Source organism: Perca fluviatilis, chromosome 15 (genome assembly GCF_010015445.1).
Source record: "Perca fluviatilis chromosome 15, GENO_Pfluv_1.0, whole genome shotgun sequence".
NCBI classification, from domain to species: Eukaryota; Metazoa; Chordata; class Actinopteri; order Perciformes; family Percidae; genus Perca; species Perca fluviatilis.
In genome coordinates, this window is record NC_053126.1 from 19666914 (window position 1) to 19681855 (window position 14942).

Below are 14942 nucleotides of genomic sequence, written 5' to 3' on the forward strand. Positions count from 1 at the left end.
AACGGCTGCCCTTACACTGTGTGTGTGTGTGTGTGTGTGTGTGTGTGTGTGTGTGTGTGTGTGTGTGTGTGTGTGTGTGTGTGTGTGTGTGTGTGTGTGTGTGTGTGTGTGTGTGTGTGTGTTTGTGTGTGTGTGTTGTGTATATTGTGTGTGTCACTATATTTAAAAAAAGAAGAAGCAATATCTAATATTCATATAGGCTATCCAAGAAATGTTATTTACCCTGTGTGTTATGTTTACAGAGATTCAATAGACGGATTGAATTGATTTAAACAGCCCCGGAAAAATAAATCATATATTTATAACGTCATCCAGATATATGGTGAATATGTGTGACATAAATATGAGATAAATATGTGTGTTTAAAGTTACAAGTGGTGAAGCTATGAAACGGGGATTGACGTCATAATTCATATCTGATGTTTAATGCATTATCGAAATATAAGAAGAATAAAGAGAAATAAATAAAAGCTAAAATAACGAATATTTACATTTTGTCAGTGGTGTCAAAGATGTATTGCCTTCTGTTACGTCAACGCCGCAGAGTGCATTATTGTATTTAGGCCTAAAGAATAAAAAATATAAAGAAAAAAAGATTTTTTTCAAAAAGTAGGTCTACTATTGAATTAATACTGATGTCAGGAATATATGAGGCATCGAAATAATGCAATAAAAACACCCAGGGTGTGTTTTTATTATCTTATTGACTTGATGTGACATTGGTTTGCCTTTTTCTTTTAGTCGATAAGTAATTTCTTATGCATTGACGAAACCTGATGCAGAGAGTGTGTTCTGGAAGTGTTGGGATCGAATCTAAAACGTTCACCAGCTTCTAAAGCATTGTGATGTAAACGACAAGTACATTTTTTACTGCAATATATATTCTTGCTATATATTCAAACGGCAGCTAGAGAAGCTCTCCGCGGTGCTGAAACAGATTTTTTCTTCACGTCTTGTCTTAATGGTCAAGAGAATATGAAGCAGACCTCCATTGTTATCCTGGTGACCTTGAATGCAGTGCTTGGAATCCGTTAACCTGCACTGTTTGTATTGGTCAACCAGGGTTTCCAGACTCTAATCAGTCTGTAAACCAAATCCGTTTTTCGTCCTGCAATTTAATTAAATCATCCTATACATTTTAAAGACTGCTTTGTAAATTTGAGCTGTCTGCCAAGCAAAAATGACGCATTGGCACCAGTTTACTTCATCAGGAAGAGTGACATCACTGCCCTCTCCCTCCTGTCCCAGTTAATAAGATGAAGGCCCTGAGGCTCTGTGAGGAACTCCTGCAGGTTGTGGCCCCAGGTAGGGTCATCCTTATATTATCCAGTAACAAGCCTACTGCACGTTCATGTTTTCCTAAATCCTAATATTATATATATAATATCCTTCAAATACATTTAAATTCGATATAAAGATGAATTTTAAACCTTCCATTGAGTGTGAAGAGTACATATTGGAAAGTTATGTAATACTGTATGTTTAATCGGATAGAAAGGCTGTACAATAGGTGGCAAAAAAAACGTTGCACAGTCTCATTTATTGTCATTTTATTTTACCACACAGTTGGTTGAATACAAAGTTGAAAGACTTGAATTTTATGAAAAAATGCTCAGCAACACATGGGATCCCTTCATTTCCAATGAATAACATTAATTACAAAAAACAACACAATAAATACGTGCAATAATCATAATAATAATAGGCATAATAATAATCATAATCGTAACTATAATAATAACCAATTTAACATATCATTGCAAATCAAAACAAAAATATTATACCATTTTATTTTAAATCAAAATACAGTGCAATGGACCAATTAGAAGAATAAGGTAACAAGGGTAATATGAATAAATAAGAGTTAAAAAACATGTGAAAAATGTCTGATTTCACCGTATTTTGTATATCGTTATTGTTTTTGGTAGTTGAACATTTTGACAAGCACAACCATTGTCAGATTCGTTGGGTGTTCGTGTGTGTGTGTGTGTGTGTGTGTGTGTGTGTGTGTGTGTGTGTGTGTGTGTGTGTGTGTGTGTGTGTGTGTGCGCGCGCGCGTGTGCAACAGTGCTGATGAAACATACAGTGTCTTTCTGGGCCTTGTTGCCTCACTCTGTGATATCGTTGGGTTTTGCATAGATGCGAAACGATTGATTGAAGAACAGACTCTGCTAAAACAACCCAACTAGCACTTTTTTTATTATCGGTTCAGCATTTCCCTCTGCATTTATTTTAAAATTTTTTATATTTCATTATTTCCAAAAAACACAACCTCCCAAATCTCGCACGTACAGTAGGCCTAAATATGATTCGCATTCTTGTTTATTGATTTATTTCTAATTTCATAATATTAGAAAATAACCGCCATGTCAAGGTGTAGCTGTAGCCAGTGATGTAGTGGTAAATAAATAAGTGGGTAAACTTGAACTTCCAGTCATCCAAATGCAAACAACCACTGATACAAACACAAATCACACTTTAAAAGACATTATTTTTTTTAAAGTCCCGTATCATCATGGTCTTGTTATGCTTTGTTTGTCAAATTTCCTTTTAGAGACTTATTTCAGCTTGATAATCTGGATAACTTCTGTTGCACAAATCCGATTGTGGGTTAGGTGATTACCCTCCACTACATCTCTGACTATAGCAAAAAAAAAAAAGTTAAGACAGAATAAATGAAAGGAAAACACTAATGACAACGTTTAAAACATCTCTCAAGAATGTCTAAATCCCGGCGCGGACTCTTGTTAAAAAGTGTGTGCCGTAGATTGTTGATTGCAAGGGGCGCACGATGGGCTTCTCATTTTAATTATGAAAAAATGCGTTCAGTTCATCATATACTGGGGCCCTCTCGTGGTGTAAGTGCATGTCATGGTAAGGCAGGACGTTTTCAGAGTGAATGCCGCTCCGGGCCCCCGAGGAGCCAAACACCAGGTTGTGGGGCCCGGTGTTTCTGGAGCCAGGCAGGCCGGAGTAATGCATAGCAGAGTAGTGGTACCCCTTCTCGTTTTCGGGGGACGCAGAGCCTTGGTGCTTCAGGGAAAAGTTGCCATTGATGCACAGTGGCGGGCTGAGGGGCCCCTCATACTCGGGGCTGTTATACTCTGGAGATCCGCTCCCACCGTACAGAGAATCGTAAGCGGAGTAGCCGTGCGTCCTCAGCGGATGCGAGTTTGAGCCCGAGCCCGGCTGGCAGTGGGGGCTGGAGAGACGCGCACACTGGTATGGGTAGGAATGCATGGAGAAGGAGCCAGACCCGTACCTCCCCCCGTCCTGACACTGCTGTTCGGTTAGGAAGTTACGGGAGTTTAGCTGCAGGCACCCCGCCACCAGGTTGGTCGTGGGCTGGGAGAGTCCCTTGCACAGCGTCTGGACGTAAGCCACAAGGTCAGGCCTTTTTCCAGAGCGCAATATCTCCGACAAGGCCCAGATATAGTTTTTGGCCAACCGCAGTGTCTCGATTTTGGAAAGTTTTTGCGTTTTGGAGTAGCAGGGCACAACTTTACGCAGATTGTCGAGCGCAGAGTTCAGGTCGTGCATGCGGGTACGCTCCCGTGCATTGGCTTTTACCCGCCGCATCTTGGAGCGCTCGACACGGGCCGGGGTCATTTTGCGCTTCTTGGGACCCCTTTTCTTGGGCCTGTCCCCCCCTGTATCCTCTCCGTCGTCGTCGTCCTCCTCCTCCACCTCATCGTCCTCGTCGTCTTCCCCGGCGTGCTCGGAGTGCGTACGGCTGCTTCCTCTCAGCTCCGATCCCTCCGTGTCCTCCTGGGTGTCCTGATCCTCTTCTTTGAGCTTGGAATCCTCGTCATCGCTGTCCTCCGCCCAGCCCGAGTATTTCTGCACACCGGGAAGCAGCGAGGGGTCACTGAAAAGCCTCGTCAACATTGTGGCTCTGGAGAGGAGAGAAAAGGAAATAGAACATGAGGCCTCACAAGCACAGGACATGCACACAGAGTCTATGTACAATAGAAAAAAACGAAGGTACATTTCTGTCATAATGACTCCATAACAGAAAAAACGCAGTCGGCTTTGAGGTTAAACTCACTATTGCGCATGTATAAACATCCGGATATTGAGGTTAGAAGTATTATCGAAGTTCCACTAAAAATAGGCTATGTCGATTTCAAAGTGTAAGGTCACTAAAACTCGTTATCAACATAATGTATTTTTGATATAAAATATACCCGAGTCGTTATTTTTGCCTAAGGTATAGATAATTTAAATTTGGAGGAAATAAAAAAAAATCAGCTCTTAAAGCTTTGCGCTGAGTTACAGCCAGGCGGATCCCCATTTAATTCCCTGCTGTCATCCGTGTGCCCTGTCGCGTCCTCTCGCAGCGGGTCCCAGCGGCAGGGGCCACATTACAGGTCCCATGGGGCCCCCCACTTTCACTCCTCCTGACGCCTATATACACTCCTGGCTGCATTCCAGCACTATTCATCCACACGATACACCTCTCCTCAGAGGAGGCAAAAGGGATTTTATTTAATTGATAGGCTCTCCGTTTAAAGTCACACTGATTATTAAATTAAGGCTTACAGACATATCCTAACTCAAACTGTAAAAAGGCTTTGAGAGCAATTTTAATATTATGGCCTATAAGCAAGAACCAAGGGGTGGTTTACACCTCGACAAATATCAACCTTTGAATTATGTTATCTATAATGATAATGATAATAAGAACTTAATAATAAGAACCTAATAATAATAATAATAATAATAATAATAATAATATTATTAATAATAATGCATTTTTCTAGGCGAAAAATGCTTCTAAGATATAGAAAAATACCTCAAAATCATTGTAGGTTCAATTAAAACGAACCAAAATTGAACTAATATCAACCAATTAACTATTAACAATCAACTATCAAACAAACATACTAATTAATAAATCTAAAATGAAAAAGAAATGTATCAGCCTACCACTTTATTAGTAAGTGCAGTCCCATCCCAGTAAAAATGGCTACTGAGAGACAGATGATCTTTGACCGCTTCAATAAGGCTCCACTGGCTTCCTCCTATGTGTTTGACTTCCCATCTATTATTATAGTGCAGCAGCAGATAGACTTGCAGCCCACAGTAAGGTAGGCTGTGATGGTTGGTTAATTATCTCGGGGGGTGTGCCAGGGGCAAAATCTAGTTTTTAAATCTCAGGCTCAGGAGGTTTGGTCAATTAGAAAAAAAACACTACAACGTTTAATTAACCGACCATGCAGCTTACACGAAATAGATTTCACACATAATTCAGTATGCACGAGTGCACGATTTCAAAGCACTTTTAAGTCAGCAATAACCCTTTACAGATGGAAATCGCTTGTATCCTTTTAGCCCTCGTTAAATATAAAAACACATCTCGAGAAACACAATTAACCAATCTAGCAAAAAATCCAACTCCACTGTAACAGCAACGACTGTGGTTTACACTATGTTATGTCGAGATAGATTGTTGAAGATAAAACTAGACAAACAGAGATAAATCATGCTGCACACTGCCTGTCACAGTCAATGGCGTTGTCCCACCCTTTCATTTGCTCCGAGCTTGAACGTGCAAATCATCGACAAAATCATCAATAAATCTCCCATTAAGCTTGAGGACGTCCTTCGCCGAGGCAACGGAGCTGATGTCAAAATATTCCACAGATTTTTTTTTTTTATCTTGCATACTCGTTGTCTTTTGTTTCTCTGATTCAGAGTTCAGACGCAGTAATCTCTAAATCAAATTAGGGTCCGATATGATCTATTTGCAGCCTGCGCGATGCTGTAAGGGGCTACTCCAAGCCTCAGGACTGTTCTATGTAAATGATCCTGGAGGAGGGAAATCGGGACCGGGAGACTCTTGCCTTTTGACTCGAGCGTGGTATTTGATCTTAGCTTTTATAATCCAGGTAGATATGATGTCAAAAGTTGAAGGGCACGTAGGGGGAGAGCGGGGGAGTGAGGAGGAATTTCTGCAAGCGCGCTCATACGGAAATCTAATAAAACGATAAACAAGAAATTGCTTTGTATATCCATGTATGACATTTTTTTTTGTTGGAATAGATTTCAAAGTATGCCATCACCAGATTTAAACAGACTACATATAGGTACCGTGGATCAATAGGCACCAGAGCAAAAGCACAGATATAGGAGGCGACTATACATTAGATGTCCATATGGATTCATGCCAGTAGCTTTTTACCTTTAAACTGTAAAAGATAACGGTGCTTTAATTCACCAAAACAGGCGATTGAAAGCACACTAATAATAATATTAGAACTGTATAACACAAATGACACCTTGTATTAATAGACAGCTGTTCGTCTGTTTATTAGATTCATTTTCTCCTCCATTTTGGACGGCCACTTCACCATCCAGGATTTTTCTTTTCTTTTTGGTATTGTTGTTGTTTATGTTCCAACTTACCTCGACTCGAGCTCTTCACAAGGGATTGGGAGGAGAAAAAACACGCGCTTGAGTTTTAGACCATCTTCGGGGACCGCACGAGCGAGCGAACCGACGCTCCCTGTCTGTGTAGGCCTATAGGTGCTGATGATGGGTTGTTCAGAAGGGCTTCTCTCCCAGCGCGCGCACTCGAGTAACTGGAGCCTGTGAACGAACGTGCGTCTTGGTGTGTCTGCGTGTACTGTATGTCTGAGTGAGTAAGTGAGCATGTATGCATGTAGGCTATGTATGCGTGTGTGCATGTGCGTGTGGGTACGCGTGTGGCAACCGTGAGCTACCGGGGACGGGGTTACATACCAGTTAAGGCTGTGATGCCAGCGCCCATATGGCTGGCACGTCACCGGCAAGAGCCATCACATGAGAGCCCGGTGATTGACATGCGCCCGCATTCGGAGAGAGAGATTTGCCCGCGGGGGAAGAGAGACATAGAGAGAGGGAGAGAGAAAGAGAGAGAGAAGAAGGAGGTGGAGGAGGAGGAGGAGGAGGGCTCCGCCATCTGTCACCGCGCTAGAGCTCACACAGCCAGAAAAAAAGATGAAAAACAGAAGAGAAAGGGAGAAAATAAAATGGTGGAACAACAAAACTCATCGTTGACCTGTCCTGCTGCTTCCAGGGATGCAGACTATTTTTTTAATGAAACCTGCGAATTTCCTCATTCACCTGGCAAACTCCCTCGTCAATGTCTAATCTAAGTTAGAGAAGAGCTGCGCACATACTGTATCCCAGCAATAACCATGCGGACGATTATAGCGATATTATAGAAGGTAAATATAGCTACAATAAACATACGTTGACCTCCATCAGGAGTGTTATAGTGATTACTCACCATCGCCCATGGAGTGTCTAAGCCATACTATTGCAGTGATATATGCTTAAGTGAAAATGCAGTAAATAAGCCCCAAGCAAAATAAGTTAAGCTTTAAAATCATATCTACACGAGCAATTAACCACTTTAAAATGCTCTATTTTCATATACAAGTTTGAGAAGATAATACAATAATACTGTGGAGCCTATTATACAATTACATAAATTAACTCTTCAGCAAATGAAAGGTGGGTAAACTGGGTTTAGTTGCAGGGTTTACCCTTATATCTCTGGTTTAGTGGTGGTAGGGGGATGGGATGCATTATAAGTGCATTAAGGCCCTGGAACAGAAGGCATATTGTTTATTTATTTACCTAATTGGATCAAATTATGCTTCAATGTATTCAGAGGAACAACAACCAAAACCAAATGTGATTTGTTCTGACTCTTGTGTGCACAAATCCGGGCACAGATGACCCACTTGTCAAAGCTGCAAATGAGTCAGATTAGAAGGTATAATATTGCATAGGTTTCTGCTGCATGCATGGTGTGTGTGGATTGGTGCTCTGAGGTTAAGTGTGAAGATCAAATGTTTACTGGTAGCTGTGGCCGAATGTGTGAGGTTTGGCAGAGATGCTGCTGGTGTTTCCAGCGTACAATGCTGAGTGAGGGGTGCCTGCAGGGGCGAGCATCAGAGAGAGAGGGAAGGAGACACAGTGAGAGGAAGTGTGAGAGAGAGAGTGAGACCCAGGTGTGTAGGCCCACTAGGGATGTATGAAAAATGAGGAGGAAGGGGGAGGGATGGAGGGGGGTGGGGGGCTGTTGATGATAAGGAATTGGTGCTGGCAGGAGCTGGCAGAGGCATGTTGGCACATCATTGGCATAGACTATATGCAAGAATTCCTCGCCACCAGCATCCTGGTCCCTTCAGTATGTCTGCTTCACTGCATTGTGTCCACCCCAGCTCCAAGATCTCTCTATTTAGCAGACATTAGTGGAGTTAATGTGGGAGAAATGAGCTCGATGACCATCAAGTCCAACTTGGCACAAAGACACCCACCGGACTGAGGGAACAGGGACCTGGAGGCTGAGAAATAGCTGATAGAAGCTCATCATGTCCTTGGGCCTGTATTGCCCCTACATCTCCGCCACAACCACAACCGAGGGAGCGTTTTGGGGGTTGCGGGGTCATCTCTGGGGTCACAAGTAGTGTGGCAGCTGTGACTAGGGAGCCGTGATGCCGCACATCCACTAATGTGTCTCATCCCTTATGGGATGAGGGGATGGTAACCTGGCACTACCCCAAACCATGGAGGGGTGATTGTGTCAGTGTGTGTGTGTGTGTGTGTGTGTGTGTGTGTGTGTGTGTGTGTGTGTGTGTGTGTGTGTGTGTGTGTGTGTGTGTGTGTGTGTGTGTGTGTGGAGGGGGAGTAGAGGGGCATCGAGCTTCACTGCCAGCCAAATCGGTGCCCTATTCTACCTCAGCTGCACTGAGGAGGGGGGCAGGGGGGTGCTTCTCAACAAGTCCCAAACAAACTTCAGGTCACCTTGCCAAAATAAATGCTAAATGTCAACGCGTGGCTTTAGCCAGCGCCGGGCTAGAGGCGACCCCAATCAGGGAGGCTTTGATCTGATATTGAAATGCCGGAGGAGAGCTTGTTTGGAATTATGATATTTTAGAATTACTTTGCATCCTGTTTGTATGTGGATTAGTCTTAAGTAAGTGCCACCTGCTGTGCTTTTTCATAGGCTAAATGCATGTAATCAAAATGCTAAATTGAAGCTCTTTCCCTTTAAGATATCAAATTCTCCATCACTTTTTTTCCTCTATGGTCAAATGACATCCAATAGCCTTTCAAAGTCATCAAGCCACACCTCCGTACCTTTGTCAGCTTTCCCCTCCCTTCCTCCTTTTCTCCCTGTCAGACATGTGAGGTGATGACCTGCACTTCACTTGTCTTTCTGGAAGAAGAGCAAACTTCTGTTGGCACAAATATGAAATACAGCGCGCGCACACACACACACACACACACACACACACACACACACGCACGCACACACATACACACACACACACACACACACACACACACACACACACACACACACACACCCTCCCACCCCCACCAGACTCCCGGACCCCATCTGCACTCTCCTCTCTCCAGCCCCCTAATTGCATATGCACAAATGCAAATGCCTATTAATTAATTACTTGACTAATTAGTGCAGTGGTATTTTAGAGCGATAAATCAAGTGGATGGGGCCGAGGACAGTGGGGCAGGAGGAGGGCTGCACGGAGCAACGACAATGAACCCACACCAGAGGGAGAGCTCCTATTGTACAAGTGTGTGACTGGGAGTGTGCTGTGAAGAGGGTGTGCACACTGTAGCTTCTGAAGTGAAGTACCATTTAAAAATGCTGAAGAGCCCAAAGAAGTGACTGAGCGAGGTGAGTACTCTCTGTCTAAAAAAGGAAGGGAGAAAGGTAGCGAGACAGAGGAGAATAAATTTAGGTTGCATATGAGATTTGACCTCTGCTCTACGAACTATGTTGTTCCTGGCATGTGGCCAAGCTTGGATGCTCGTTGCACCTATTTTCACAAAAGGGAAACCAGCATATTTATGCTGATATTGTAAACCTTGTACAATAGTTCAATGAGCATAACAGTTGGCATCATTTACGCAGTGATACTGATGTGATAATTGTGGCATCTGTGATTGGGAGGTGAATAATTCTGGCAGCCATGGTAAGATGTGTGTCTTTCTATGTTTGTGTGTGTGTGTGTGTGTGTATGCATGTGTGTGCCTGTAGGTGTGCCAGACCCCCACCATAGGTACCCATGGAGATCTCCGGACTGAAATATTCATTCTTGTTTGCTCGCCCAGACACTGTGGTCCTAATTGCAGTATCAGAAAGCTCCACCTCTCCCTCTCGTCTGGCTTGGCTGCTGTGGAGACAAACCTCATCTGGGAGCAGCATGCCTGTGTGAGTATGTGTGTGTGTGTGTGTGTGTGTGTGTGTGTGTGTGTGTGTGTGTGTGTGTGTGTGTGTGTGTGTGTGTGTGTGTGTGTGTGTGTGTGTGTGTGTCTGTGTGTGTACATCCATCCTCCTTTCGAACTAGAGTTGGTAGATTTGTGCTTGGCTCACTCTTACCTCACTTTCTCACTCATTCACAAACTGCGCACAAAAGCACATTTTCAAGGAGCGGTTCACATCGTCAGTCTGTCAGATTCATTCATCTAATTTGCCTGCATCTCACATTCTCCATGTATTTTCAGCTTCCCTACTTCACTCTGCTTTTGTTGGAGTTGTGTCTACTATTGATCTCTCTGTTAACATGTCTGTCTTTCGATCTATCGGTCCACAGGGTGCGTGTGAAGCTCTGGAGTTTTTCATCAGTTCCCGTGCCAACCCAACTCGTGCCTGGCCAAGCTGAACCATCTTGTGGGATTTTTGGCTTTTAATTATAGTAAGAGAGGATTAATTATGGCAGGGGAAACAAGGGGCCATGCATTATTGATGCTATGAGTGAAGGGCTGGAGGGGGTAGAGGGTGCTAATTAAATCACTGCCCTACTGCCACGTCCTCCTCTGTCTCTGCCTCCACCATGTCTTCCACCTGCTACAACTCCAACACCCCACCCTACTTGCTGCTCCCACCCACCCACACTTATATTTTCACCAACACAAACACTCATACCTCTGTTGTCATTTTTCATGGTGTTTTTCTGTCTGCTGTTTACTTTTTACCCAGGCCTACTTCACCTACATTTCCAAATCAAAGTTTAAAATATCTTCCACTTATCAAACCATCCTCACCTTTCCAGGAATCTCACACCGATTAAGTGTTTACTTCATCTTCTTAGGTCTCAGTCATGTATACGAAGATTTTCTCTCTGTCTCCATAGTACATCTTGCCTGCTGCCACATCCTGTTGATAGTGATTGGTACATCTATTCAATGTGCCTCAGTGGTGACATGTATTAAATTTGCTTCTATCCTAAATGAGCACCTCAGTTTCAATTTCAACCCCCATTAGGAAAGCTTCTTCCAGTCAACAAGGGATGAGCCTTAACAGCCAAATGTAACTAAAGGCTGCCATCTACTGGAATGTATTTATAATTATCACCTTTTATCATTTATATACAACCAGTCACCAGGTATAAGCTCAATGTATTGCCTTTACTTACACTTTGTCTGTTTAACATTTAATTGACATTTAAGTAAAATAATTATTGAAAAGCTATCCATACATTTTTGTCTTGTGCCCTAAGGAAGAAAATCAGAAACTCTATGGTGATAGACTCATTTTTTAAATATCATTTTCCCGTCACTGTTAGAGTACTAAAGTATACTGGTAATAACCTATGAAGTGATTTACATTATGCAGGAGTTACACACAAGTTTTTCAAGCATCCTTTTTTGTTGTTGCAAAAGACCACCAAATAGACCACAGAAGAATCTTTTATGTCATAGGAATTTGTTACAGTCCCACATCTGTGCTGTGTATTGCTGTCTATCTTTGCTGAGAGTTTACAGACAGCTGTGCATAGAGGGAAACCTTCATTTTGCAGGGAACCTCAATTGGATCCCAACAAGGTCTTCTGGGGGTCTTTAGACCCCAGTTTCGGAACAACACTTTTACTTTCTGTTTAACCTTCCACATGTATGCCATAGTCTTCCTATCTCCCATACTTGGTCTCTTCTCTTTTTATTCCTGTGATTCTCTCTCTAAATTCTCAGTGATTATCCCATCACACACTGTGTTGTCCCAACACATTCCAGATGGATAGTGGTTCCCTGGCGTCTGACATTGCAATGATAACAAGTGGAGGATGTAATCCCCTGTCTATCCCTTTGTTTTTCTGTCATATTTTCATGTGCAGTGCCCAGTGCACCATTTTGGGCCTGGTCTTCCGCAGAAGGGACCTAGTGGTTAAAGGAAACCTTCCTTCAATCAGACATCCTGGCTTAAAGTCAAACATCCACCCTGCTCAAATAGTAAGTTAATCACTGGGTAGTCTCGTGTTGGCAGACCTATCTCCACAGGGCTACGGAGGAGGAGGGACTGGCTAGTCCACACAACATTCCTGGATAGGAGAAAAACATGCTATGGTTTATTGGCATTTCTTTAAACCAATCACAATCGTCTTGGCTCCGGGCGCTATGACGGTGCCTCTGCAAATTGGCCTCGGGACGAAACTTGTTTTGGTGGAACAGGTGTACGTTCAAAAGTTGTTTTAGTCGTGCAACAGAAAACTCAAATTGGACAGATAGTCTAGCTAGCTGTCTTGATTTACCCTGCAGAGATCTGAGGAGAACTTAACCATAGTCCTCATAAATTGACCGGAGTTTAGAATGCCAACACAAAGAAAGCGGAAGGTGACGGACATCCGCCCGAAAATGAGGGGCATCCAGCAGTAATTCCGGCAGCTCCTGAACTATTCCATAAATTAAACGTTGTCGTCGATGTAGACTAATCACTGGGTTGCAAAGTTGTGCCAAAGACAAAAAAAATTGTTAAATACAAACAAATCATAACAATAGGAAGATCCAGAAAATGCAAGTTTTAGGAACTCACAAAATATCCTTAGCTGTGTCAGACCTCTGACCTCTGGATGGGGTCAAAGAGAATTAAATGATCAATACAATGACCATTGTAAATCGTAATTACACCAACAGAACAGCAGATGGTGCAGATGGTGCACAAGCATCTTTCATCACCAACACAGTGCAACCCAACTAAAGCTGGTACTAAAACTGCTGGGCAGTGCAGCCTTCCCAGGTGTATGTGACTATGACTGTTCATGCAAGCAGTACCTGTTTATTGTGTGATGGTATGTTATATAACCGCATAGAGGGGATGAGTGAAGAGTCAAGTGAGGTGTTGAATGACAGGCACTGCCTCTCTGTGCCCCTCAACTGAATTACCAGGACACCTGCTATGATGGTACAAAGCCTCTCTGTGATCCTGATTAATGGAATATTTCACCTTTTACAGTGATGCTTGTCCCTAAAATCCCCTGTGAAGATATCAGCTTATTATTGCTGAGCACCTGCAGGTAGAGAGAATTAGGTAGCATGAAATAGATGGGTTCGGGAGTGGACACTAAGAACAATGTTTGTTATATTTTTTTCTTCCTCTGTTTTTTTCCTAATCTGTGTCATTGTTCCTTTTTGTTTTGACCTATATTTCAATACATACCCCCGAAAAAATTTTTGTTTTTTGAAGAAGGGGGGTTTCCTTTTTAAGAAGGCCGATGGGCCTGTGAATGACTTTCATAACAATGAGGTTTTTGTCAGCTCTTGCTCCACCGACTGGCAAATATTACAAGATGCGTCATTTATCAGGAGTAGATAGAATTACACACTTTCTTTCTAATCTGTCTTTCGCGAGCCTGTTTTTGTGTTTGTTTCCTTTTTGTGTGTTTTTTTTTTTTTTTTTTTTTTTTTTTTTGTGTGTGTGTGTGTGTGTGTGTGTGTGTGTTGTGTGTGTGTGTGTGTGTGTGTGTGTGTGTGTGTGTGTGTGTGTGTGTGTGTGTGTGTGTGTGTGTGTGTGTGTGTGTGTGTGTGTGTGTGTGTGTGTGACACATTTTGTACAGCATGTCCCTGCTTGCTGCTGGAGTTATTATCACACTTGGAGTTCTCAGGCTGCAAGTGTGATCCATCTTTTAGAGGTTTTTTAGAGGCACTGTGATTTTATTTGTTAATCCATTTATGCACACATGAGTTCATATACTGAAGAATATCCATTTAGTTCTAATAATACTAGCTAACTAGTAGTTTTGTTCAACCTCGGCTCAATTGTGCAGTTTACAGACCTCAAGGAACTTTACATGCGTTCATTGCTCACATTTTGTGTTCATATATTGACAATTACGACATTTGTCTCTCCAGTAATCAATGCAGCAGAGGGAGAGGTTGCTCATGTTTGTGGTGCAACAATTTATATATTTATCTCGCTTTGACATAGTGATGTTTAACCAAGTATTTACCTTCTCCATATAACAAAAGCCAAACAGCTTCGCATGTTAATCTAATCTAATCTAATCCAAACTGTTCTTGTGGAGCTGTAGATGACAAACTGACAGGACAGAGCGACCCTCCAGGATTAAATATTGTTGGATTTGCCCAAGAACAGAATATGTGTGTGAATTTGATTTAGATTTACTGGCACCCTAATCCAGCCATACATGTCTCCACATGCTAATATCCTATTCTATAAATCATTTTATGTGCATCAAACTTAGTTTAAGTATTTACAACAGTGTAGCACATAGTTTAACTGTAATTAGGTCACTGATTGTATTCTTATTCTCTTTTTTTTGTGTTCATATTCTTACTTAATTTATCCTTTTTTTCCCCAAATAAACGTCTTTGTATTTATTTGCAGTTACTTTCCTCACTAAATCTGCAAAGCAAGGCTGAAAGATACATTATGACACATTAAAGACACAATATTTTGCCAGAGAATTGTGATTATTTTTGGAGATGAAATGCCTCATTTTATATTGGAGTCTCAGATCACAGCTGATCATCCTATTTATGTTTACTGTGCCACAGCAAACTCTATTGAGGCGGTGATACAAACAAAGTGGAATAGAACAGAGTTGAAACTTTCCATTTGAAAAGGAATTATGCAAGAAAATGGCAGATGGCACAAAGGATTACTTCAAAGAGTGACTTAACAC

General features: G+C 42.3%; 1 protein-coding gene across 3 annotated transcripts; it reads right to left on the reverse strand.

Moving 5' to 3' along the window:
- Positions 1-1533: 1533 nt before the first annotated feature.
- On the reverse strand, positions 1534-6770 carry LOC120573806 (neurogenic differentiation factor 2-like). 3 transcript variants are annotated; one of them, XM_039823647.1, is made up of 2 exons: positions 6409-6770; positions 1534-3895 (listed from the first exon to the last, which is right to left on the reverse strand). In XM_039823647.1, exons 1-2 carry the CDS (start codon positions 6687-6689, stop codon positions 2806-2808), a joined length of 1371 nt encoding a protein of 456 aa, XP_039679581.1. In that variant the 5' UTR covers positions 6690-6770; the 3' UTR covers positions 1534-2805. The 3 variants fall into 3 exon arrangements, with proteins under 3 accessions (XP_039679581.1, XP_039679582.1, XP_039679583.1); XM_039823648.1 differs by lacking the exon at positions 6409-6770 and adding an exon at positions 5527-6029; XM_039823649.1 differs by lacking the exon at positions 6409-6770 and adding an exon at positions 4930-5517.
- Positions 6771-14942: the final 8172 nt, after the last annotated feature.